This window comes from Salvia hispanica, chromosome 3, assembly GCF_023119035.1.
Source record: "Salvia hispanica cultivar TCC Black 2014 chromosome 3, UniMelb_Shisp_WGS_1.0, whole genome shotgun sequence".
Classification (NCBI taxonomy): domain Eukaryota; kingdom Viridiplantae; phylum Streptophyta; class Magnoliopsida; order Lamiales; family Lamiaceae; genus Salvia; species Salvia hispanica.
In genome coordinates, this window is record NC_062967.1 from 15,756,639 (window position 1) to 15,782,733 (window position 26,095).

General features: G+C 34.9%; 3 protein-coding genes across 3 annotated transcripts; 2 read left to right on the plus strand and 1 right to left on the minus strand.

The window, feature by feature from the left end:
- Positions 1-912: 912 nt before the first annotated feature.
- LOC125216567 (probable F-box protein At4g22030) lies at positions 913-2,279 on the plus strand. The gene has a single exon (XM_048118318.1). The coding sequence runs from the start codon at positions 979-981 to the stop codon at positions 2,200-2,202; it is 1,224 nt and encodes a 407-aa protein (XP_047974275.1). The 5' UTR covers positions 913-978; the 3' UTR covers positions 2,203-2,279.
- Positions 2,280-8,854: 6,575 nt separating this feature from the next.
- Positions 8,855-11,398, minus strand: LOC125213990 (5'-adenylylsulfate reductase 1, chloroplastic-like). The gene is made up of 4 exons (XM_048114819.1): positions 11,238-11,398; positions 10,979-11,137; positions 10,737-10,866; positions 8,855-10,069 (listed from the first exon to the last, which is right to left on the minus strand). Exons 1-4 carry the CDS (start codon positions 11,311-11,313, stop codon positions 9,052-9,054), a joined length of 1,383 nt encoding a protein of 460 aa, XP_047970776.1. The 5' UTR covers positions 11,314-11,398; the 3' UTR covers positions 8,855-9,051.
- A 9,191-nt stretch (positions 11,399-20,589) lies between these two features.
- On the plus strand, positions 20,590-22,959 carry LOC125212377 (ankyrin repeat domain-containing protein 13C-like). Its single transcript, XM_048112533.1, has 2 exons — positions 20,590-22,059; positions 22,404-22,959. Exons 1-2 carry the CDS (start codon positions 20,683-20,685, stop codon positions 22,713-22,715), a joined length of 1,689 nt encoding a protein of 562 aa, XP_047968490.1. The 5' UTR covers positions 20,590-20,682; the 3' UTR covers positions 22,716-22,959.
- Positions 22,960-26,095: the final 3,136 nt, after the last annotated feature.

Below are 26,095 nucleotides of genomic sequence, written 5' to 3' on the forward strand. Positions count from 1 at the left end.
GGCCTATTTCTTTATTTTACTATTAAAATATATAATTAATTAATTATTTTGTTGATTTATTTGTAATTTTTTGTAATTTTACAAACGTACTTTAATATATTAGAAAGTATGAATTTTTCGAAACCTATATCTTGATATTTTGGCAGTGATAATTAATTTGCGAAAAGTATTAATATTATTATTACATAGAATTGTGTCTCTAAAAGACCTGCATTGTTGATATCCCCATAAGAGACTCGTAAAGGTTTTATTACAAAACATGTCTGTTCAATTTTATTTAAATGTTTGAGGTATAGCACTGTTGAAAACGTATGTTAGTTAATCATAGCCTCCAACAAACATAAATTTAATAAATGGATATTTGGTGTTTTCAATATGGGAAATAATTTAATTAAAAAATCAAATTCCTAATGCCAATGAAGACATGTAACGCAATATTAATTTTTTTAATGAACTCCATTAATATTATTTATATTTTTTTTCATTAAAAAAGGTTTAATTAATTTCATCCAGTCTTAATTGGCTAGATTCTAACATTCACGGACTTCATTAGCTAAAAGAGCAGTTAAATGGGGATGACAAAAAATTGAATTGACCTGGCTGGTCTGCTCTTTCGATTTTTCAAATAGTACTAATAAAATTTGTGCAAATTATCCACCATTTGAAATTGAAAGTCAATTTTCCAAATCCCCTCAAACTAAAATACCAAAATTGGAATTGCAGTATCAGATCAAGAAACAGTCGCATTCATTAACCGCTTCAAAAACTATCTATTGTTGAAACTTTCAATTCAAACCATTTCAATTCATGTGGTCAACAACATCCCATTCTACTCCCTCTCTCTCTCTCATAGTACTATATATATACATATTTCGAATTTGCAAATCATACCATCAATCTTCAGAGCTCATATCAGCATAAAAAACTTCACAATTCACAAACACAAAGCACCTTATATTACTACAAAGGAAAGAGAAAATGGCAGCCTTAAAAGCATCAAGCCTAATCTTGCCTTCCTTAAACACTCATAGAAGAGGAAATTATAACACTACAAAGGCAACCATCAATCTCCCACAAAGAGTCTCGAAAATCACACTTCCACACATCAAAAGCAACACTAGCAGCTTCGAACAACTCGAGAAGCAGCTCAGCCCTAACGTGGAAGCCTTGATCGAAAGAGACGAAACGGATCCATCGGTCATTGCTAAGCTCTACGCCATTATGGAAGCGGTTGCAGATAGAATCGAAATGCACAAAAACATCGGAGATCAGAGAAACGAATGGAACTCTCTCCTTCTGAATTCGATCAACGCTCTCACTCTGGCCGCCGCCACCATGGCCGGCATCGCCTCCATGAGCGACGGAGACGCCACCGCAGTGGCGTTGTCATCGACAGCGATGTACGTGGCAGCGACAGGGATGCTTTCCATCGTCAACAAAATCCAACCGTCTCAGCTAGCCGAAGAGCAGCGCAACGCAACGAGACTCTTCAAACAGCTTCACAATCAAATCCAAACCATTCTCTCAATTGGCAATCCAAATCCAATTCATGTGAAGGAATTCATGGACAAAGTGTTGGCGCTCGACAGGGCCTTTCCGCTGCCTCTCCTCGGCGCCATGCTCGATAAATTCCCGGCCACCGTGGAGCCCGCGGTGTGGTGGCCTCGCAACGGAAGAAAGCAGCCTAAAACGAGCAAAGGCTACAACGGATGGAATGGGAAATTGGAAGAAGAAATGAGAGAAATAGTAAATGTGATAAAGAGAAAAGACGAAGAAGAGTACTTGAATTTGGGGGAAAAGGCACTCAAATTGAATAAGGTATTGGCGATGAGCGGTCCTGTTTTGACGGGTGTGGCCGCCGTTGGTTCGGCGATGCTTTCTCAGTCTCACGGTGGCTGGGCCGCCGCCTTGGCTGTTGGCGGTGGGGCATTGGCGGCGGTGGCGAACACGTTGGAGCACGGCGGGCAAGTGGGAATGGTGTTTGAGATGTATAGAAGCAATGCTGGATTTTTTAAACTAATGGAAGAATCGATTGAATCAAACTTGAAGGAGGATGATTTGGAGAGAAGAGAGAATGGAGAAATGGTGGAGATGAAGGTTGCTTTGCAGTTGGGAAGGAGTTTGTCGGAGCTCAGAAATTTAGCGGAGGATTCTTTGGTCAAAGGGGATGCCATTGATGAATTTGCAAGCAAGCTTTTCTGATCATATTTTTTTTGTAAAAATAAAATTAAAAATGTACCCATTCTTTTATTCATCAATTTTTATCAATCTATTCCTATTCTTTTACTCAGTTTTTCTGTGTTGACATTGGGTTAATATTGAGTTTACTATGTTGAAAAGTTTGGAGCAATGTTTTAAAAATCGGACCGGCCAGTGAACCGGCGAGGCTACTGATTCACGGTTCATCTGGTCCGACCGGTTCAATCACTGGTCGGACCGTTTTATTGTTACAAATTATATATAATATATAAAATATATTCAGTTTAAATGAATAATAAAATTTATTAATTTTTTTATCAATAAATATAATTAAATGTACAAAATACAAGTTAGTGTGAATAAATTTTTAATATTTTAGATATAAAAAAAAGATAATTCATAATAATTCAAAAAAATTATATGAAAAAATATATAAATAAATATGAATTAGAAAATATACTATATAGTAAATAATTTAATATAAACGTTAGGTATAACTACTTATATTTACATATAAATATAAATATAAGTACCTATATTATACAAATAATAGTTAATTTTAGTAAAAAAGAGTGAATTTTAGATGATAAATATATTATATTATTAATACCTACTCACTAGAATATAAATTTAAACTTGAATGATTAGTTTGAGTAAATTAAAAAAATTATTTTTATATAATACTCCCTCTGTCCCATGATAAGTGACTTGTATTCCTTTTTGGGGTGTCCCACTATAAGTGACATATTTCCATTTTTAACAAAAAGTCATTTTTCTTACTTTATTCTCCACCTACTTTATTCTCTCTTCTCTCCTCTACTTTTCCCTCTCTTTACTCTCTCCACTTTAACTTATTTAAATACAATTCCTTATATCCGGTGCCCAAAAGAAGTAAGTCACTTATCTTGGGACGGAGGGAATAATAATTAATGTTCATGTTATCAATAAGAAATGCTTGTGGTGAGTGGTAATGGTCTTGGTCTGGTCTCTTGACCAAGAGGTCATGAGTTCGACCCCACCAAAAGCACTTATTTTACAAAAATTTTAAACAATGAAGAAAACTGGTTTCCGGTTCCCGGCTAGACCGGTTCGACCGGCCGGTTTTGGCGGTTCGCGGCGGCCCAACATGCTGGCGGCTTTACAGAGACAACCGGACCGGACCACTCAACGGTTCGCGGCCGAACTGGTCAAACCTGCCGGTCCGTTCTGGTTTTTAAAACACTGGTTTTGAGTTTGTACAATATATAAGTTTGCATTTTATCACTACCCGGAGCACTATTGTATATATATAATCTCCGTTCCAATATTATAGTAACAGGCTTCATGTTTCTTTTTGGCATGAAAGTTAAGAAATATTGAAGCATAATAGTACTCCCTTCGTCCCATAATAGATGACACATTTGGGGATTGACACGAAATTTTAGGTGATGTTGTTTTGTGTGTCAGGTGAAGAGAGAAAATAGTATATTTATATTAATGTGAAAGAGAGTTTTTTTCAAAAAATGAAATATGACATCTTTTGCTAACAAACTAAAAAAGAAAGCGTAACATCTATTATGGGGAGGGGGGGGGGATATTATTTTTCAAATATCAATTTTCTAATAGTTGATGTGTAACATCCCACTTTTTCGAACCCTAATTTTTGAGACGTGCATTTTTTTTGCATTTAATGCTTTTATGAAATATGTGGATTTAATTATGAGTAATTTATTGCATTATTTCTTGTGACCTAATTGCGATATGGAGTTGAGTTTAGTTGAATAGTCAAACTTGTTAAATATATGACGTGGCTATTGAATAGTCAATATTGTGGAAAATATGACGTGGCCGTGGAATGGTCAAAGTCGTTGAAAATGTGACGTGGCGGTGAAATTTGAATGGTGGATTTTGTGATACGAATATATGAATACTTTGATACGGGGTGAAATAATATTGTGGTGAATTATTTTCCTAAGGAATGAGTGAGAATTAAATAGGAGCATTATTAATTCACCCGGAATTTTCGACCCTCCTATTTATTGGAAAGAAATCCTATTTTTCTTGGATTTAATTATTGCTTGGGATAATTATTTAAATTAAATTCAAAGTCCGATTATTCCTTATTTATTTCATGAAATTTTCGGCCCTTATGATTATTTCAAGTAGATTTTCAAAAATCTCCTATTTATGGGAGAAGGGGTTACTTTATTTTATTTGATCCCTTGTTTATTCTCTTCCATAAATAAATTCAAATATCCTAGCATATCCTACCATATCTAATGAGATCTTGCCATATCTTATTTTAAATAATATTTGAAATTGATTCTTTATGGAGGAATCAATAAATCACGCCACTTTCATATTATTTCGAGATGATTATTATTTTTATTCTGCTCCGTGATATTTTATTCTACTCCGTGAAATATCTTAATTAAATCATAGGCTAATTAAATAGCCTAAAATTCGAAACCACCTTATTTCTCACCCATATTAACGCCAATCTCTCACATATCTCTTTCAAATCTTATATTTATTTAATTATGGGATTATATCTTGCACTCTATAAATAAGAGGCAAAACCTAACCCTAGATCACAAAAAAAAATCGCCCCCCACTCTCCAAAATCACGCCACTCCTCTCTCCCCACTCTCTCAAAGTTTTCTTCTACTTTTCTCCATTATTTCTTCATCTTTTGGAGAAGAATTGAAGTTGAAATTCAAGAATCTTTGAAGAATCAAGGCTATTACTTTGTTTCTACCGGTCGTTCTATCGAAAAAGGTATTTTCTATATTAATCTTTCTTCATCTATCGATTAATCGGTGTTCTTGTGTCCTCATGCATTTAGAATGAGTGAAAGGGGAAACAATTGATGAATATGGGATGCGCGTGTGTGTGTGTGTGTGAAACCGTGTGTGTGTGGGGGCATGCCTCGGTGTGCGTGCACGTGTGTTGTGTATGTGTGTGTGACGTGTGTTGTGAAACACTCATGCGTGACATATTTTGATGATAGATCGGGAGTTGTGGTGCGAATAAAAGTGACATGATAATCATACTTTGATTTTGAATGGTGTTATTATAATGAATTAATGGGAAAAAGGGAAACATTGAGAACATGCATGATTTTGAATGAATGATTGAGACTTACTTGTGATACACATAAATTAAAGGTGTTAACTCGCGCTCACGGAGTGATAGCAAGAAGAAGAACATACTTGTGATCTAAGGAATCAATGTGGGCTTTATTCTTAATCTCTCTTATGTTGCAAATTTATGAAAGTGGAGAAATAAGGGTGGATTAAACTGTTATGTCATGTCTGTGATTGTTTTGGATATTGTGTGTGCCTGATGCCTAGTTTGCGAGTGCGCTCCATTAGGCTATAGGGCTATATAAACGAATTCGGATCTGAGTAGGGCCGCAAACCCTATCAGGCTAGTGTACACGGGAGATCGGGAGCCGTCCTTGCTAGTCAGCCGGTCTCGTGGGCGAAGTGTGGCCACACTTGCGTCGCACCATGAAATTGTTGATTGATGAGAAAATGAGAGGTATTGTTTGACTGGCCAGTCCATGAAATTATTTTGTGATACTCGATGATATTCTTTAAATAAATGCAAAAACTCGAGTTCACGAAGGGTGGCATAACTATTAAAACGTTTTAGCATGAGTTCACTGAGTATGTTAAAATACTCAGCCATGCATGTGTTTTCCCTATGTGCAGGTTGAGCGGCGACGGACGGTTGGTGGTGTTGAGAAAATTGAATTGGATAAAATGGATGTGTTGAAACTTCGAGTGTAGTTGTGTCTTCATACATGGCTTCACTTTCTCTTGGTTGCTTCCGCTGGATTATGGAACTTATTATTTTTTGATTGATTTGAACTTATTTCTTTGGTTTAGGATTTCGAGGCATTTTGTTGAATTTATGTCAAACCCTTGACTTTTGATCATAGTTTATGATATCTATTCTTCATTGATTTTCTTGATTAAACCGTTGACTTATTGCTTTGATAGTTCGTTTAATACCTTGGTCAAATCTCTCTAAATGAAACTCTAGCCTATGTCCTTATTGCTTTTAAGTCCGCCTTAGTAGCAGTCGCCGTATTTATTATATCCTAGAAATCCGAGCCGTTACATGATGAGTTTATGATCAATATTTCTTAGATGACAAGTAAAGCTGACGGGGTCTTTGATAAGTTAGACAAGACCATTTCTTTCAAAAGTTATTAAATAAGGTTGTACAGAATAGAATGTCGCAATAATTATACTTGTAAATTTTATTAAATGATACACTAATTCATGAAAAACAGGACAATCAATTAAAAAAAGGAGATAAGTAAATAATTTCCACCAATCCTAATATGTTTCGAATTCTTAAATTGATGGTCTTTATTTGATAAAAAGCCGCAGCTCAATGGTGAAGACTAAAATTGGAATTTACTTAGCTACATTTATTTGAATTGAAAGTCAATTACATTAAATCATCACAATGACACCAGAAATGAAGTTGAAATGTAGATCACGAAAGAGTCGCATTCAATAAAATTTGTCATTGTTGTCAAAGTTTTTGTTTGAAAATAAAATAGGGTACTGGTTTCTAAAATTAGGAGTGGGAAAACATGTAGTTGTAGCCAATAAAAAAAATCAGATACAAGCACCCGAGAAATGGTTGCCCACTCCGGCCGATACTCGACGCGATTATACATTTGAGTAACTAATTATATGATACGGGTATCTGAACCCGGCTAATTGGGTACCCAAAATTTTCCCAATGATAACTTAGAAAGGGAAACTAGGAAAAACACAAGAAGGAAGAAAAGAATTGAATCAAACGAAACCTTCACCATCAATTCCTGCTCAGAGTTCAAAATCTCATTAAAATCACAAATTTACTTTTACTAGATCGTCCACTCCTACGACGGGCATGTGTGACTAGAGGGGGTGATTGGCTGATGGCGGTGTCAAACCAGTGGTAATGTCAGGCTGGAGGTGGTAGTTGGCCGCCGATGAAAATATGATCAGGTTAGGATAATGAGTTGGGTGAAATGAAACTAATTTTAAAAAGTCAATTATTATTATAAAAATAAATAAAAATAAAATTAATTAATTGGAGTTTTTTGGTTGATTATAAATCCGGCATATCGATATAGATTTACCGACATGCCATGTTGTCTAAATTTCACTTGAAAAGGGTGGGTTGGATCTTTTGCAAAAATTACATAAAATCTAAAAGATTACGATTTAATTGATTATATTTGAAATTCATGAGAAAATCTTAAAGGACAGTAAGTTAGTAACATTAATAGCTCTTTAAAAATAAGTAGTACTCCTATATAAGGTTGAATAGGAAAGAATGTCACTATTATACTTTTAATTTTATTAAATGAGACACTAATTAATGAAAAATAAATATATAAGAATGTGACTCTTAATTAATTAAAAAAAAGAAGAAGAAAGGAGTAGATGTGTTTGTGTTGCCCAAGTGTGGTTAATGTCTGATGCCAAATGTTTTGAGCGACCTTAAAATTTTTATTTATTTATCAAAATTAAAATAAGTAGGAATATATAATTTCCACTAATCTTAATAATTAGGTTCTAAATTGATGGTCTTTATTGATAAAAGCCGCGGCTGAATGGTGAAGATAGAAAAATTGAATTGACTTGGCATGGCATGTGATTATCTACTAGTTGAAATTAAATGTCAATTCCCAATTCCCCTCAAACTAAAACACCAACATAAACACCATATATATAATTGAATTGTAATGAAGACAAAATCCTTGATTAGGACCTCATAATTCAAGGGACGTAAGTGAAGTAAGTCTTTTAGTATTATAGCGTGTGGTCGTTGAACAGTGTTTTGTCTTATTACAAAGATTCTAAAGTCAAATGATTATATTCCAAAAAATGTCAAATAATTATTAACTTGAAATAATAATCAAATCATTCATACAGTGATGGATCCATATTTTATATAGGAAGGGTTGAAAACTAAACTGTTCACACATTACTAGAAATTCTAATGCTAGAATAAATAAATATAAATTGCGCTCTGTAAGATGTAAATACTTTGAATTCTAATCTAAAATATCGTCGTATTCAGTCTGATTTATTCATTCATATCGCAATACGCTGACACAACATGTTTATACTATTAAATTTCAAAATTTGAATTTTTGAATTTGGTAATTTGAAATTGCAATTATATAATACATAGATGAAGAGCTGCCTTAGGATTCCCGACTCCTTTTCATCTAGATATGATATCGTCTGCGATTCATTATAATTAATTAGTTAGGAGAAAAGTATTCGGAGTAAATTACCACATCGGAGGAATAATGAAGTTCAAAGCGCTATATAATACCCGTAGCTCCATTTTCCAATTAACAAGTCATGGGATGAAGTGAATGGGTTGTGGCTTATTTCCGTAATGGGCTGACCCAGGAAAGTCCCCGGGCCACAAACCGCAGAGATACGGGCTTGGAAACAAGTTAAGCCCATGGGCTGGCGGCCTGGCCTAGGTCGGGGCTGAGACACGTGTGGAGCCCCCTGACCGCTGCCCGTGGGGAATTGGCCGATGTTTCACAGTTATTCACTTGGCCCGTAACTGGGCTAACTGAACGGGGCTTATACTCCCATGACACTTTTTTTTTTTTAATTCGAACACACATAAACTCAATAAGAGAGTAGAACACGAGATCTTATTTCCAACGTCGAACGATCGTTTAACGCGGTTGCCATCAAAACTTACAAAACCCAAACAATATAAAGATAGATCAAAAACTAGGGGAGAGACGACAAACCTACCAAATTATACACCATTCATACTTTTAGAGGCTTCCCCACCACCCAAATCCAAACTTTCCTATAATTTTCACTTCTATTGGAGAGCATTCACGAAAGCCGTCAACGAGGCGACGTCCCTGTTCTCCGATGGATACTTAATCGGACGCAGAGACCGCTTGGGGAAGAAGACGATAGTAGGGAAGGTTCCCAGCTGCAGCTTTTCCTGCGCGAAGGCCTTCTCCTCCCCGTCTGCTCTGAACTTCGCCACCTTGACACCAGATCCTGCTAGCGCCTCAGCCAGCTCCACGTACGAGCCCTCCATCGCCTGACAGTATTGGCACCAAGGGGCGTACAGCACAACGAGCCACGCCTCCTGCCTGTTTTCCAGCTTCAGCAAGTTCTCAACTCCCTGCTGGCTCAAGCTCACGACGTTCTCGGATGTGAAGAGATCTGTGACTGGGGCAGTCCCGTTGTCTTGGACAGTGTTATTTTCCTCCTTGATGTTTCCCTTGTGCAGGCCACACTCCTTGGCCTTGGCATCCTCCCACCACCACCTTCCCTCACGCTCATGCTGCCCGGGTAGAACAGGCCTCGTGCACGGCTCACACCCGATTGAGATGTAGCCCTGTGCGTGCAACGAGTTCACCGGCACATCCATTGTCCGGAGGAAGTTCCAGACGTCGTTGCCCTTCACATTCGCCACTGGATTCCACTTCACCAAGCTCCCGACTCCACCATCCAAACCTTCGAAAACAGGATCCACTTGGACAATGGGGACTTCTGATCGGGTCCCAGGAGACTGATCCTTACGCTGGCCTGTTATCCATGCCCGAAGCCCCTTGAGAGCCCGCCTCAAAGGCCTCACCTTCCTCACGCGGCAGCATTCTTGGTGGCCATCTTCATAGAAGGAGAAAAGGCCCTTGCTTCTAACCAAAGCTTGGACTTCCTCAGCATCTGGAAACATGTATTCAATGCGAATCCCATACTTCTTCTCAACTTCATCAAAGAGCCTATACGTCTCTGGATTAAGTCTCCCTGTATCAAGGCTGAAAACCCTGTATGGCCTCCCTGTTAAATGTGCATATTCAATCAAAGCCACATCTTCCGCCCCACTGCAAATTTTTTAACATTGCATCAGTTAGCTAAATGCTTCATATTTTTTCCAAAAACTCTTTGAAATAACTTCATATTTTAAGAAATGTAATGAAAAGTGAGTTAAAAAAGTTAGTGGAATGTGTGTCCTACTTTTATGTATTAATTTTATAATAAATTGTAAGTAAGAATGAGTCAGTAGAATATGAGATCCACTACAAAAAATGGTAAAAAATGAAATGGGACAAACTTTGCGGGACGGACGGAAATAGAAAAATGGGACAATCTTTGTGGGACGGAGGGAGTATATACTACTGCTATAATCAACGGTCCCCTATCGTCTTCAAACAATATTAATAATCCAATTTAAAATTGGATTCTGATAAATCGAATAAATAAGTATTTCTAAATAGTCGATATATTCAGCAATACACAGAGGTATGAGATGAGTAGATTTCATGATGATATCCAATTTCTTCCTCTGCCTAAAAAACTGCTTACTATACAAACAAACTTTTTTATGCAATTTCAGTAAAAGCTTCCGTGATCATTGAAAAGCACATATCAAAATCTTAAGTCAAATTTTTCAAACAAAAACTAATAAAGAAATGGTACAATTACTATCATGATTATAGGCATCTCAAACAGAGTATCAAATGAAAAAATTCGAAGGCGTGCGAGAAATACCTAAAAGCAATAGCAATATCGTTTCCGAATTTCTCGAGTGCCTTATCCATAATCTCAAGCGGAGAAGCATTTTGAAGCTCCACCGCCAACTTCTCGAAGTCCTCTTCTACCTCCGCTTTTTCCACCACCTCTGCATAATTTTCAATATTAGAAAACTACCAAGGAGAAATGATGCCAGATTTAACTAATTTCTCTTCCAATTAATATACATGCACAGACTCTATGAATGTTTATCGACGCACCAGGAGCGACCACGGTTGCAGCCGACGGAACGATCGAATCACTCCTCTTCGCCTCCGCGTGCAACGGCTTCACGGCGGCGCAACGACGCCGTGAAAGTTTCACCGACGACGGTGAAAGGTGAGACCTATCCAACGGCTGGAATGCACCGAATTGCGCAGCTGAAACAATAGAAAACGCGATTCAATCCAAAAGAAGAAGAAAAATCGAATTAATTACCGAAACTTTTTCGGAGAATATGAAATTGGGATGAGATTTTACCTCTCGGCTGCTCAAACGAGGAAGACGGAGAGGAGCTGTGAACGGGTGCGGGCGAAGCGGATACGGAAAATGCCATTGATAAGATGATTTCTGTCGATTGCAAAACCCGAATTTCGGTTTCTGGGTTTTGGGAAGCTGCTGTTTGTGGTGTGTGTTTTTGTGAGGAAGAAATGGAAAAATAAATAAGTCGGGAAATGAAGGGCGGGGGGCGGCCGTTGCAGGTTCATTGAACTTGGACGTGTTTTGGATTTGGGGAGTATGCTGACGTGGCGGTATGTGATTGGGTACAGCAGTGTGGTGGCTGTGGATTCTATTCTCGTTGCTGCATCTTTACAAATGTGAACGTCCCACTATAGCGAGGAGACGTTTTCCATTTTACAACAAATGAAATAAAATTTAAAATTATGTAGAAATAATTTTACATAATTTATACTAAATCTTACAAGGAAATTTTAAATTTTGTAACTTAATTATATATGTGGTCAATCAAAAATAAAAATATTCATGGACATGGTAAGTTACAGTTATGTCTAAGAAATCCACTTCTATATAGTAACAAATGGTGGCAAATACAGAAAACCACAATTTACAAATCAAATCCTTTAATTATGCACTAATATATTATACTACTCCGTATTAAATAAGAACTAACTGTGGAGAAGGTGAGATAGTATATATAAAATGTAAATTAACCGGTTCGATTTCGATTATGATTTGGGAGTGGATATTTAGACAACTAATTGGCCAAATCGGCTCCATTAAAATTGATCAATTACTTGGAGATATTCAACCATTTACATTAAACTCAAATCCATTTAAGTGTAAATGTCATATCAAATATGATTTTGTTCGAATCATTTACACTAAACTCATACTTAAACGAATATTCTCTATATTATATTTTTTTTACTCATAAAATTTGAAAAACTTTTAGGTATTGGTTTAGTGTAAACCTAAAGATAGATAATTTTTTTTAAATTGAAATTCATTTTTGAGTACTATTAAAACTAAATGCATATCCTATTTTAGGTTTTAGTGTACCCCTTTATGGCTAGTAAAAAAAATTGATCAAAAATAAGACAAAATCCATTTTTTTGTTCGAATCATTTACACTAAACTCATACTTAAACGAATATTCTCTATATTATATTTTTTTTACTCATAAAATTTGAAAAACTTTTAGGTATTGGTTTAGTGTAAACCTAAAGATAGATAATTTTTTTTAAATTGAAATTCATTTTTGAGTACTATTAAAACTAAATGCATATCCTATTTTAGGTTTTAGTGTACCCCTTTATGGCTAGTAAAAAAAATTGATCAAAAATAAGACAAAATCCATTTGGGCCCCATTAGAATATAAGGCAACGAATATTCTCAATTAGAAATTTGTGACCAACACACGCCACCAATTATATAGTGATGCTGATTGAACAATTTTCTTTTATTTAATAGGAGTACTTTAATTTGTAGAACACGAATCCATGAGGAAATGTAAGCCAGAAAGATAAATGGGGATGGCGTTGCCACAAGTACTCAAGTGGTTTGAATTGGATTCCAAGCTCATAAGTCATAACACTTCAAGCAACAAGATTTGTATAAGCACAAGCAACCATAAATATTCAACAATTAACAACTTTAATTAGTACTTCTTTGTATGTATAATTGCATACATATCAGTATTCTTCGATTGGATGTGTGAGTTTTAATTTGATTAAAATTAGTACTAGTATTATATTTCAAAATTTGAGAAAAACATAATAAGTACTCCCTCCGTCGACCATAATTTGTCACCATTTGACTCGACACGAATTTTAAGAAATATAATAAAAAGTTGGTTGAAAAAGTTAGTGGCATGTGAGTCTTATTTTTATATATTAGTTCTATAATAAAATGTGAGTGAGATTGAGTTAGTGCAATATGAGGTCCACAACTAAAAATGGAAATAAGTGACAAATTTTTAGTGAACGGACGAAAATGAAAATAAGTGACAAATTTTCAGGGACGGAGGGAGTATGTAGTTCTCTCTCCGTCCCATAATAGATAACACACTTAGATAGTGACACCAAATTTTAGGAGTTATTGTTCTGTGTATTAAGTGTGGAGAGAAAATAGTACTATATTAGTAATATTAATACGAAAGAAAACTTTTTTCAAAAAATAAAGTGTGACATCTTTTAGGAGACAAACTAAAAATGAACGTGTGACATCTATAAAAGAATGTGAGATGACATCTGGTTATTACTTCTTACAAATCTTTTAAAAAAAGTTTGAGTTAAATTTGACAATATAAGAGCATAGTTCAAACAATGAGTTTCGAAAGCTCCTATCCATGTTAAAATCTCAGCTGTAAACAATGTGTTGCTAATTGAAAAGTTTTTGTAATTTGTTTAATTTGATTACGAGAATGTAAGTTACTGCACATTGCAGAATTCACAATACCCGAAATTTGGAATTTAATGAATTTATCTCTATTATTGAAAATTCTCTACACAAAATACCAATATAAGGCTACATATATATATATAAAAAATACTACAGTATATGTATATATTTTGGATACTGCAAAAAGGCAATAGCCATCATTAAGTAGAAAGTGGTTTACAAAGAATATCTATAATAGTTTTTCATCAATCCTTTAATGACTTGAACCAGCTCGATTAATTGAATGGATAAAAATGTCTTAATAACTAAATTGTGATTCATGGTCAGTAAGTCTTTAGATGTTGCAGTGGCTTTTCTTAATTAAATAGTGACTTATGGTAAAATCTTGCATTTTTAATAGTAATAACGTTGATAAAAAGCAGCTCGTAAGAAAACCCAAGGGTCAGAGTACTTTTTATATGATGTTTTGTGGGCGTGATTAAACTATAGTACGGAGTATAATTAAAGACAATCATTCACTAATGGATGACGGCTAATGACCCGATTGATCATAGTCATATTTTTTGTGTTTGAAATGGGTCCCACTTATTCAATCCAACGATTTAGATTTAAATTGTCTCTGATTTAACCATTTGTTTCTTTTGAAACACTAAAAAAATGAGCAATCATAAACGACCAAATTTTGTACAACTAAAACAATATTATATTAGCTATTTTGATGTGTTAATTAAATATTAAAATAATAAATATAGTTAGTTAACAAATTAAAAATAATTTATTAGTCTTTGGCCTCATTTTTAATTTTTTATTTTTATATTTGAATTATTTCTCTATTATTTTTTAAATTTGAATTAAAGTATGCATTAATTACATTTTATAGTTCAAAAAAAATTTAAAAATTATACACAGATACCGTAATATTATGCACGTTCCCTATACTATATGTATGTCTATACTTTTTAATTAAATGTATATATACATTACTTTTTCTCCCAAATAAACCAATTTTTGGTTGTACAAAATTTGGTTGCATAGATTTATTGTAAAAAAATTTGGCAGATTTGTGTGCATTCAAATTTCAATTAAAAATTCATTAATTCTTAAGATAGCTGTTAAATTTTATTAATTAAATAAGAATATTCAAGTTGGCCAAATACATCACTATATTTATTCGAAAATTTAAGCAGGATGGATTTTATAGGTCTTCATTTTTTAACACCAATAAAAAGGTTGCCTACAATGCTTCAATTACCTAGATAATCATTTTTATGTTTGATGAAAAGGTGGAGGTTAAAAAAAGAAACGAAATGTAATGACACTATAAATGACGTGTTTGCTTGTTACCGTGAATGGACCAATGTTTGATTTGGATAGATGTCCAGAAACTTCCATAATGGCGGCTAAAGGAAAACAAATGAAATTGGGTGGACATTTGAATTTTAGTTCGGTTTTAAAAAGTTTCTCATAATTAAATCTGAATCGAGTCACTTTGCTCGAAAATTCAAACCCAAAAATTCTAAATCCAAATTACGAAATATGATCCGAAACAGAAAATCTAGAATTATATAAAATATTACAAAACATCCGAAAATAAAAAGAATATACTAGTTAAGTATTGTTTAATGTTGTTTCTTTTTGATAAATTTAACACCTGATCTTGTTTATCGAATAAAGTTAGGGGTGTTATATAATATATATTCTTAAAATTCGAGAATAGGAGTATATTACAAGGGGAGTGTTAGGGTGCCACCACCTCTTAAAATAACATCATACCACCATTCCTAGCCAATCATTTGTACACGTGGATGAATAATAAGTTGTCACGTGGCAAAAAAAAAACCCTAAAAAACACGGCCAGCAATATTGTATACACTACACAACAATTTTTCTTGGCCAGCAATATTCAACACGCTATACAGTAATCTATAGATTGTTTAGCGTTTAAAATATTGTTGTGTAGCGTTTATAATATTGTTATATGTGTGATGTCACGGTGTCAATTTAAGAGGTGTTGTCATTTTAACACAACCCTATATTATATATGCCAAATATATAATATTACTTCGAAACATAATAAGGTATTGTTTGGTAGGTAAACAAGACAAAAATTATTAAAGATCCAATTAATTAATTTATCTTAATTTTTTGGTAGCTAATTGAAATTGTGATTTATAATATCTAAAATCTAAATGCTTGGTATAAGCCAAAATAAGAAAATAATCATGATAGCATAAAATAAAATAATCAATTTTTCTAATGATCAAAAGTATCCTCATGATTTCCAAAAATTGGAGTTACTAGCTCTGAGATAAATGGAGTATTTTCTTTAACTCTATCCGAGTACAATATCTGAAACAAGTTATGTAACTTAGCAAATTGATTCATTAGTTTGCTAGTTGAAACATAGGCCTTTTATTGGCTTTCATGAAGGCTGGATACAAGACACGAGCAGCACAAAAATATACTACTTCCGTCTCAAGATAGATGTCACACTTGGAAGATGACACGAGATTTTAGGAGATGTTATTTTGTGTGTTAAGTGGTGAGAGAAAATATAATTTTATAATTGATGTGAGAGGAAATTTTTTTAAAAGAAGAAATATGACATCTTTTGTGGGATAAACTGAAAATGAATGCGTGACATCTATCTTGGGATGGAGGGAGTACTAATATATAGATCAATGTCATTATCTTGATGTAACATAGCCACCAAACGATATACTCCTTCCATCCCAAGATATTAGATCTCTTTCTTTTGGGCACAAGAATTTAGGAGATAATTGTTTAGTGGTGTAAGTGAAGTTGATAGTAGGAGTAAATTTTTACCATAAATAGAAATGGTTCAAGTGTATTGGAACATCCCAAAGTGGAATATGGGTCTAATATCTTAGGATGAAGGGAGTATAAAGATATGAGAGTGTTTTAGATTTATAATACGTTTCGGTTTTTGTAATTTCCAAACTGATCCGATCCAAAATTTGTCAAAAATTAAATTCAAACTTCCATGCTCTTGAAAGAGGCGTGTGCGTTGCCCACATCGATAATACTGCCTCATGTGCTGATGTGAATCTTCAACACATAGATTACTTGAAAGTCTTTACCACGATTTGTTTCTGTAACCAACGCAAACATGTGATAAGGTAATGGGTTTGACCCAAAAAAGGTTGAACTGAAGAAATGGGATAGAAGGTAAGAACATGAACAAATTTTTTTCGAGTAGATATATGACATCCTTGGGACCAAAGACTTATCCAAAAGGATGATGGATTCATTTATTAGGCTATTACCTAAGATGCCATGTTTGCATGGGGTTACCTCACATATTGACAAGTAAAACCATTAAATAACTTTTGTTGTTTGCTTAAATGTTATATATATCAAAATTTAATTTCATCCTACTATACCTAACAAGAGAAGCTTATCTCACAATGATCTATTCAGTGATATACCACAACATCATTTATCTCTCTAGCTAGGTTAACAATACTTCAATATTTTTTGATATATCATCCAAGTATGTATAGATTGTGAAACTTATATATATTCTTGCAAGTTGCTGACCAACACGACCTTTAATAGCGTTGTCATTATCAACCTATAATGTAGAAGACCTGGACTACCCTTAATGCATCTGATTTTCAACTTTTCCACGTGACGATTGGACGTTCTTGTTTGTAAGGACCTAACCAATAGCGGAACTACAAATTTAGTAAATTCAATATTAAACTATTCAATTTTATGTAGTACTCCATATATATATAATTCCTTTAATTTAAATTTTGCTAGACTCTATGTAGATGATAACTTTTTGACGGATCATCATGTCTTGAAACTATTAGGAATAATATGCGAACGGGGGGTGACCATCGTCTATGAGCATAAGCTCACAAATAATTTAGAATATACTAATACTGATACAAATAATATATACGGAGTAGTATTTTGTATGAAAAGCTCATATGTACGGAGTACATCATACATATATCTCCTAATTAAATTTCATGAAATTCTATTTAGAATTGGAAATTTTGAGTTAATGCACAGTTAAGTATACATAATGTAACTAGATTGTACATAACCCACACAAATTATGGGTTCAAATAATTTGTAAAATAAATCACAATTCAAAAAATATTATAGAGAATTAAAATAAATAAAATTAAACTATGCCTATGTAAACAGAATTCCTGATCATCTAAAACTGAAATAAATGAAAATATTACTAATTACAGAAAATTAGAGTGGAAAAATAGGGTTAAAAATACAATAAAGAACAGTGACACCTCAAGAGGAATTCCTGACTGCTCCTTTTTACCTGTGTCCATATAACCCACAAACAAAATCCACCGCTTTTAGAAACTGACATTGATCTTTGTCTCATCGTCATCTCGCACCGGCCAAGCTCCCGCTGAAGCGTCTGCTGGGCCAATGTTGGTTATGTCTCTGAATTATTTCATTTTATTTTGTTGAACTTTCTATATTCAATATGGAATAATTATTCGAATTTTATTATAAATTTTAATAGTGGTTCGTAATATCATTAATTTTATATGCAAATTTTAGAATCTACCCTCATCTTTATATTTCCTGCAATTCTGCGAAATTTAACTGTCATTGTCATTGATATGCTCAAGAATGTTAGTAAAATGACTATTAAGCATTCTTAAAGGAGATTGTAATTTGATCGTGTTCTTGTTATCGAAAATGATAAGGCGCGAAGCTGGAGTATCCCGATTATTAGATAAGTTGTTTGTGAGAAGACAGTGAATAAATCTGTTAAGACAGATAGTGAGCCTCCAGCTGAATTCTCTTGGCAAAATGACTTCAATGGCCAAGCTTTTGTATGGCTCAAATGGTCGATCGTGTATATCTTTTAATGGACTAGCTTACTTTTATTTATTTTATGAGGCTAAATGACCTAGTTTAGTTTTATTTATTTAACAATTTGGGCTAAGTGACCGAGTTTAATGGGCTTATTGGCCAAGCTTCATTAATTTCTTTAATTATTTAATTTGATGAGCTCCATAAATGAGATCATGATTACATGTTAAGTGAATTAATTTTGTAATTGTTATTAAATTCATTTTGAATTTTAGTTATTACTATTATCTATTTTTAAAATACTAATTTTATATAAAATCATTGATTCTTAATAAAATTATATAAAATATATAGATGTGATTGGAAAAATAAGCGAGGAGAGAACAAATTTCCAGCTATGAGATTCTAATTAGAGTAGATTTATTGATTAATAACAATATTTATTGAAAATGAGTTTGAATTTAAAATAAATTGTTTGGAGTTTGGCGTGGAAGATAATGAGTAGGCTTAGAGTTGTATGTTCCGTTTGCAACAAATCAAGTAAAGTAAACTTTACGGAGTATTAGCAAATTTAATCATGACTGCTTGAATTAAAAACATTTTTTCCATAATGAGTAGGTTTTTTAGAGTTGCTCGTTTCCATTTGCAACAAATCAAGCAAGGTAAAACTGTATGGAGTATTAACAAATTCATTCATGACTGATGACTACTTGAATTAAAAACATTTAACTCCATGTTAACTGATTATTACTCCACTATCTATGTAATATAAGATCATTCACTTTCTGTTTTTAACAGAAATTACTGCTCCTTTCGTCACTACAAGAGTCACACTTTGTCATTTTGTTCTGTCCATAATAAGAGTCATACTTTATTTTTACCATAAATGGTAAGTAGGTTCCACATTCTACTAACTCACTTCACTCACATTTTATTATAAAATCAATATAAAAAAATGAGTATCATATTTCACTATTTTTTTTCAACCCATTATTCTTTACTCTCTCTGTTTTTTAAAAATAACAACTATTTCCATTTTGGGCAGTTTCTTAAAAATAGAAACTTTATAATATTTCTATTTTAGAATATAGACTCCACAATCCACTAACTCTACTTCCACTACTTTTTCTCTTTCTTCTCTTACTTTACTAATTCTTCTCACTTACTTAACCAATTGTGCATTAAAACTCGTACTGTTTCAAATGTTTCTATTTTCAACCATCTCTCCCAAATGAAAAACGGAATTACTACATTACACATAATCTAAGGAGTTTTTCTTTTTCTCGTTTCTTTCTCTATTCAATTATTTCTATATAGAGAGATGAATTGATGTATTTATTGAATCCGTCGGGACTGACAGGGCTCGAACCCCGTCTCTTAGAAAGAGCGGCTAAACGATCGGACCAGTTTAATATGGATGGTGTATATTTCTTAAAACTCATGCTCAAAATAGGAGTGGCTCCTATTATGGAACAAAGAGAGTACTATCTAGGTAATACAAGATCATTTACTTGAGTGTGTCAAATGCAAATATGAATTATGTGATAGTAGGTGATAGAGAGAGGTAGCATCGTAATACGGGTGTAGTTCAGGCCTTAATTAGGGCTTAGATAGTTAATATGGTTGGGTAGCAATGTTGCAAGGTGCAACTCCATTAATTCTCGCATAACGGTGAGTATTTTTGGTTTCAGTTTAATTTTGGGATGAACATTCGGTTTTTTTTTTCTAACAACAAACTGAAAAATGATTTTCTTTTAGAAAAAAATTCAAATAAATCTGAGCCCGAACAAAACAAAAAAAATCAAAATCATATAATTAAAAAAAATCCAAAAATTTAAAAAATTACTTATACTACTAGTATTTGATAAAGTGGTAGTAATATTATTTTATTTTCGAACCTTAGAAACTTATCAAAATTTGACAAAACATCACTATATTAACCCTTTCTAATTTGACATCGTAAGTGAAAACACTTAGTACTACTACATCATTTAATATTTAAATTTTACTCCTAGTATTGAGAAATACAGCATAGTATATGAGCGACAAAAATTCATGAGCTGCACAGTTAAAGATTTACGAAAAGCCGCGCCAAGAAGATTTATGACTGTTTGACAATGCTCACACTTTGTTTTCACAAAGCACAAATGTAACAGCTCTCGCAATAAATATTCCCCTTCCTTCTTAACTGCATTCATAACTTCAACTCCACCAGTAATATCCAAACCGCCCATTCCTCACAATGTCCAAATTCTCGGCCGTCGTACGGCCACAAGACTACGCCGACAGCCCCGCCCACTACGCCGTCGCCACGGGTGACCACGCTGCCCTCATCAACCTCATTTCCCCCTTGCCAAAACTCTCCGACCCCGCCCGCATCCACACCGAATCCGACTCCCTAGCCGAGGAGCGCCTCGCCGACCGCATCTCCGCCGCCCTCGACCGCCGCGACAACCGCCTCCGCGAGACCCCGCTCCACCTCGCCGTCCGCCTCAACGACGTCGCCGCCGCCCACGCCCTCGCCGGCGCCGGCGCCGACATCTCCCTCCAGAACGCCGCGGGCTGGAACCCCCTCCAGGAGGCGCTCCTCCGCCGCTGCCCGGCGATCGTCCCCGTCCTCGTCCAGCGCCACCACCTCGCCGCCTGGTCCAAGTGGCGCCGCCGCCTCCCCCGCCTCGTCGCCGCCCTCCGCCGCATGCGCGATTTCTACCTCGAGATCTCCTTCCACTTCGACAGCTCCGTCGTGCCGTTCGTCGGGAAAATCGCCCCCTCCGACACCTACAAGATCTGGAAGCGCGACGGCAACCTCCGCGCCGACACCTCGCTCGCCGGCTACGACGGCCTCAAAATCCAGCGCGTCAATCAGAGCTTCCTCTTCCTAAACGACGACGTTTCCGCGCCGCAGGGCTCGCTCATCACCCTCAATCACGATAAGAAATTGATCTCGAACGTCTTCGACAACGCCGGAAATCCCCTCTCCGACGCCGAGATCTCCAATTTCTGCAATCAAACCAGCGTCTACCGCCCCGGAATGGACGTCACCAGAGCCGAATTGATCGGCCGCACCAACTGGCGGCGCCAGGAGAAAACCGAATCCGTCGGAGAATGGAAAGCTAGGGTTTATGAAATGCACAATGTCCACCTAACATTCCGATCGCGCAAAATCGCCGCCGCCGCAGCCGAAAACAGAGGCGATCCACTCCCACAGACGTGCATTTTGCCTCTGGAGATCGACGAGGCTTCCGACGACGGCTTCATCGTAGCGGAAAATCCGAGATTCAGCGTCTCCGGCGATTACCAGCGGCGGCACAGTAGCTTCGTCGGGGAGGATAGGGAATTCGTGTCGGTGTCTCGGAAGAGTGTGGACATATTCCCTGGTGGGTCGAGGAGGAGAGCGCCGCCTCCATGCACGGCGGACAGGCTGGTGGCGCCGCCGAGGACGAAGGAGAAGGAGTTCGCGAAGAGCCTGCGGCCGACGGTGTGGCTGACGGAACACTTTCCCTTGAAAACGGAGGAGGTGCTGCCGTTACTCGATATTTTGTCGAATAAGATTAAGACCGTTAGAAGAATGCGAGAGCTCTTAACGACGACGTTACCGCCGTCCACATTTCCGGTTAAGGTAGCTATAGCAAGTGTTTCCTCATTTTCATTTATTTATTTTTATTTCTAACTCATATGACACAGAGTGTTATATTATCGATTGCTTTTGGCCTACTATGTTTGATTCTCTAATCATTAGATTGAGGAAGTAAGATTTAATCATATCGGACATTTTCATATTTTACTTTTACTATTTGAATGTGTCATTTGTGGACCCATATCCATTTGAACTGACAGTATTTAATATTGTCACATGGATTATATGATTCATAGTACAAGCTGGAAAGTGTAATCTTGACATATAGTAGTATTGATTAATTTAATGAGATAGATTGATTAAATTTGAACCACTTGTTTGATCAGGTTGCGATACCGGTGATTCCAACGGTGAGAGTAGTGATAACATTTACAAAGTTCATGGAGCTAGAGCCACTTGAACATTTCTACACTCCTCTGTCTAGTCCAACTCAACTTCCAGATGATACTACTACTTGTGGTGGTGAAACCAGCGGCCACTTGCCGCCTCGGCCATCAAAAGGCGGCAGCCACCACCGCCTAAAGAGTGGCGAGCAGGCGGTGGAGGATCCATTCGTCATTCCGAGTGGGTACCGTTGGAGCAGTTCGGAAGACAAGAATAGGAAAATGAAGAGGTCTAAATCTACAGCCACAAGATGATACTACTACTTTTAATGGCTAATAATTTGCAGATTATAGTTTTAATTTGTACATATATATGTTTCTATATATTTAATGCATAAATCTCTTAGTGCCGAAAGTGTAATTGTTGGAATTGTACTACTTTTTGGTGGTCCAACTACTTGAAGGTGTTAAACATTTAAATCGAAGTAATAGTAGGTGATGTAGGGACTCTATCTAAACTTTTTTGAATGGAATCGAAACATACTTTGTCAGTAGAAAATAAACGGTTGTCTTATTAATAAAATGCAATTTTCGTATATACTGTATTCTTTAATCGATATATGGTTTAGTTCCTCTAGAGTTTCATGATTAATAATGATTTTTCTGAATGTCAGTTGTGGAAAGTATTTTATTAATTATGTTAATTAGACTTTGTTAACCTTTTTATTGATATCGTTATATGAATCGAACATAGAACGAAAAAAAGAAATTTTGGTAGGGGATAAAGCAGCCTTTTACCCATACTTAGGCCTGTTACTGGTCCCTGCATTTTATAAGGCTATGATGGAGCAAGTGATAGATTTGATTTGGATTTTAAAAATATGTATGATACTCTGAATTGATTTCGACCACTTGAGTAGTTAACTAACATATTCTTGAGCTAGTTTGAAGCTAGTGAACAATTTTTTGGCACCATTTAACATCTATCAAGTTATTGGAGTATTACTTTGTTTCTTTGATGTTATGTTGAAAATAATCAACAAAAGAAACCAAATATTAGCATCTACTATATGATGGATCATTGACAGAAAAAATAAACGGGAATATAGCAAGATTTAGTGGCAAACAATAAATGTAATACTGTAGTAGTTCTTTTTTTACTTTTAGTTCCATTAAATAACCGATCCCCATACAATAACAAAAACTTATTCAATCAATATAAAATAAATAATAGTAATAAAAGTTATTAATCTAAGTCTAATTTTAGAACATTAACTAACAGAAAACTTGTCTTTCAATCCTCTCATCCAATAAAATTCATTTTATTAAAAGTACTTTGAATATTTGAAGCACAAAGTTGTGGGAAGATTTGTCCCCCAAAGAGCTGCAGCGTTGTCAAAGTAGAGATGTTGAAAGGAAAAGGGAAAGGCCAATTAGTTGTTTTAAACGCACATCAAGAAAGTTGAGAACAAAATCTTTCTTTTGGAATCAATAAAAGGACAGAACATAAAATCTTAGTACAAATAAGTTCTTTAGTGCTTTAGCTCTCACTCCTATGGAACACTATAATTGATATTAGACCTTTTATTTAGGTTCTACCACCACATTGTCCTTTTATATGTGAACAGAAAGAGTATGAAATTAAAAATTACTCTAACTGCGTAAAAATGAAAATACACATATAAATACATGTAAATTATGTGATATAGATATATAAATTGAAAATATAGATATAAAATAAATTTTAAGTACTAATAATAACAAATGATAGACATTTTTTTAAAAAAACAACATTAAAAAATATGAAAAAGAAAAGAAATGAAAAATGATTCAAATTGTGGCCCACGACTTGCAACCCCCAAAAATATGAGTGCATAGCACACATTCAAGAAGTGCGCACAAGGGTGCAAGTGCGTAGAACAGTGCTTTGGGACGGGATTGTCGTGGGGCCCACTCAGTCGCGATAAATGGGATTGTAAAATTGATGCCCCTACCAAAAATTATCTCCCAATTCAATCATAGTTGGTGGCCTGACATTGTTATATTAAGTTTGATTTATATTATTTGAATTAATGTTATTTGTGCAAAAATATACTACTATTCTCTCTATCCCAATATAGTTGAGTCGTATTCGTTTTTTAGTTTTTCCTAAGGAAGTCATTTTCTTTTTTTATATTTCTTACTTTACTCTTTCTTCATCTCTTACTTTACTTTCTCTACTTTAACTTTTAACAAATCAATTTCTTAAATCTCGTGTCCAAAAGAAATGCTCCAACTAACTTGGGACGGTGGGTGTAATAATTTTACATTGAATTGTAAATTCAATATGATAATTGAATCTTAGAAATTTTAGACTAGCCTTTCAAAAAAGAAATGTAAATAAAATATTTACTCATCTGTTCCTAAAAGTTTGTCACATTTTGCTATTGTAGTCCGTCCATAAAGTTTACACTTTTATCATTTTGGCAGTAGATATAACATTCTGCTATTTCTCATTCACATTTTATTTTAAAACTAGTACTCCTTCCGTTTCATTTTCAGCACTCGTTTTTAAAAAATTATACTCTCTTTGTCCCAAAAAAATAGACAATTTGTTAAATGGCATGAGTTTTAATGTGCAATTGGTAAAATAAAATAGAGGTATGAAAAAGTAAGAGATAGAAGGGGAAAAGATAGTCGAAATAGTGTTAGTAAATTGTGGGGTGCACATTAAAAATGATGTGTATGATTATTATTTATTAAAAACTTTCCATATTTAAACTTATTCTAATTTTGGGGGACGACCAAAAAATGGTAAAGCTAGTCCATATTTTGAAGACGAATTGATGTAATAAACAGTTTAAATAGAGAAAAGAAAAGTAATAGAGAAAATAATGTAGAAAAGACTATTCTCTATATTATTCTCTCCTGAATTAGAAACAAGATCACCATGAAAAAATTAAATAACTGATCAATGCACAATTATTTGGAAATAAAAACATAAAAAATTAATACTTATAATATACATTATCTACATAATATCACACCACCCAAATGGTATTAATATTATATGCGATAACCGTAACATGTATCAAACATGGTTAATTAGATAGCACAAAAGAAATCTACTAAAACAACCACAATAATACATATAAATAGGTAGAAAAACAACACACACTAGCAACAACATGAGAGTTTAAGTAATAGTAGTAATTAAACAGAACATAAGAAATACTACTAAACCCTTGTATCACTCGATTATAAGAGTGATGTTAGGATTGCCCGCTGTCAAAGTAGTAACAAGTGTTATAACATGTCCGCGCTCATCTTGTTTAGTGTCACGCTGCACGATCACAGTGTCGGTCCAATGCGGATGGCATCCCACGAGGGCTTCAACGCCCTTAATTTGTTCATAGGCGCTCACTCTAATGGTATCGTTCTTTGAGACAACATGGGCATGCTCAGCTAGAGCATGTTCAGCAGCAACTAGTTGGCACATGTTCTCTCTACGTTGTGCTTCAGCCTCAATCCCCAGTTGAATGACGTTTTAGTCATTGAGTACGTCTTCACTTTTATCCATGGAAGGTCGAGAGTGATAGAGTGAAAGTGAGAGTGAAGAAGGAGGTATGTGAGCTAAATATAAAGGTGAAGATGTTATAATTACTGCGGCGGAGGTGAAGATGTTATAGCCTCTGCCACCATCTCCACTCAATTTC

Coding starts and splice junctions, on each gene's coding strand:
- LOC125216567 (XM_048118318.1), top strand. CDS start 979: ATGGCAGCCTTAAAAGCATCAAGCCTAATCTTGCCTTCCTTAAACACT.
- LOC125213990 (XM_048114819.1), bottom strand. CDS start 11,313: ATGGCATTTTCCGTATCCGCTTCGCCCGCACCCGTTCACAGCTCCTCT. Junction 10,867..10,978: donor TGCAACCGTGGTCGCTCCTG/GTGCGTCGATAA, acceptor AAAATTATGCAG/AGGTGGTGGAAAAAGCGGAG. Junction 10,070..10,736: donor GATATTGCTATTGCTTTTAG/GTATTTCTCGCA, acceptor AAAAATTTGCAG/TGGGGCGGAAGATGTGGCTT.
- LOC125212377 (XM_048112533.1), top strand. CDS start 20,683: ATGTCCAAATTCTCGGCCGTCGTACGGCCACAAGACTACGCCGACAGC. Junction 22,060..22,403: donor CGTCCACATTTCCGGTTAAG/GTAGCTATAGCA, acceptor TTGTTTGATCAG/GTTGCGATACCGGTGATTCC.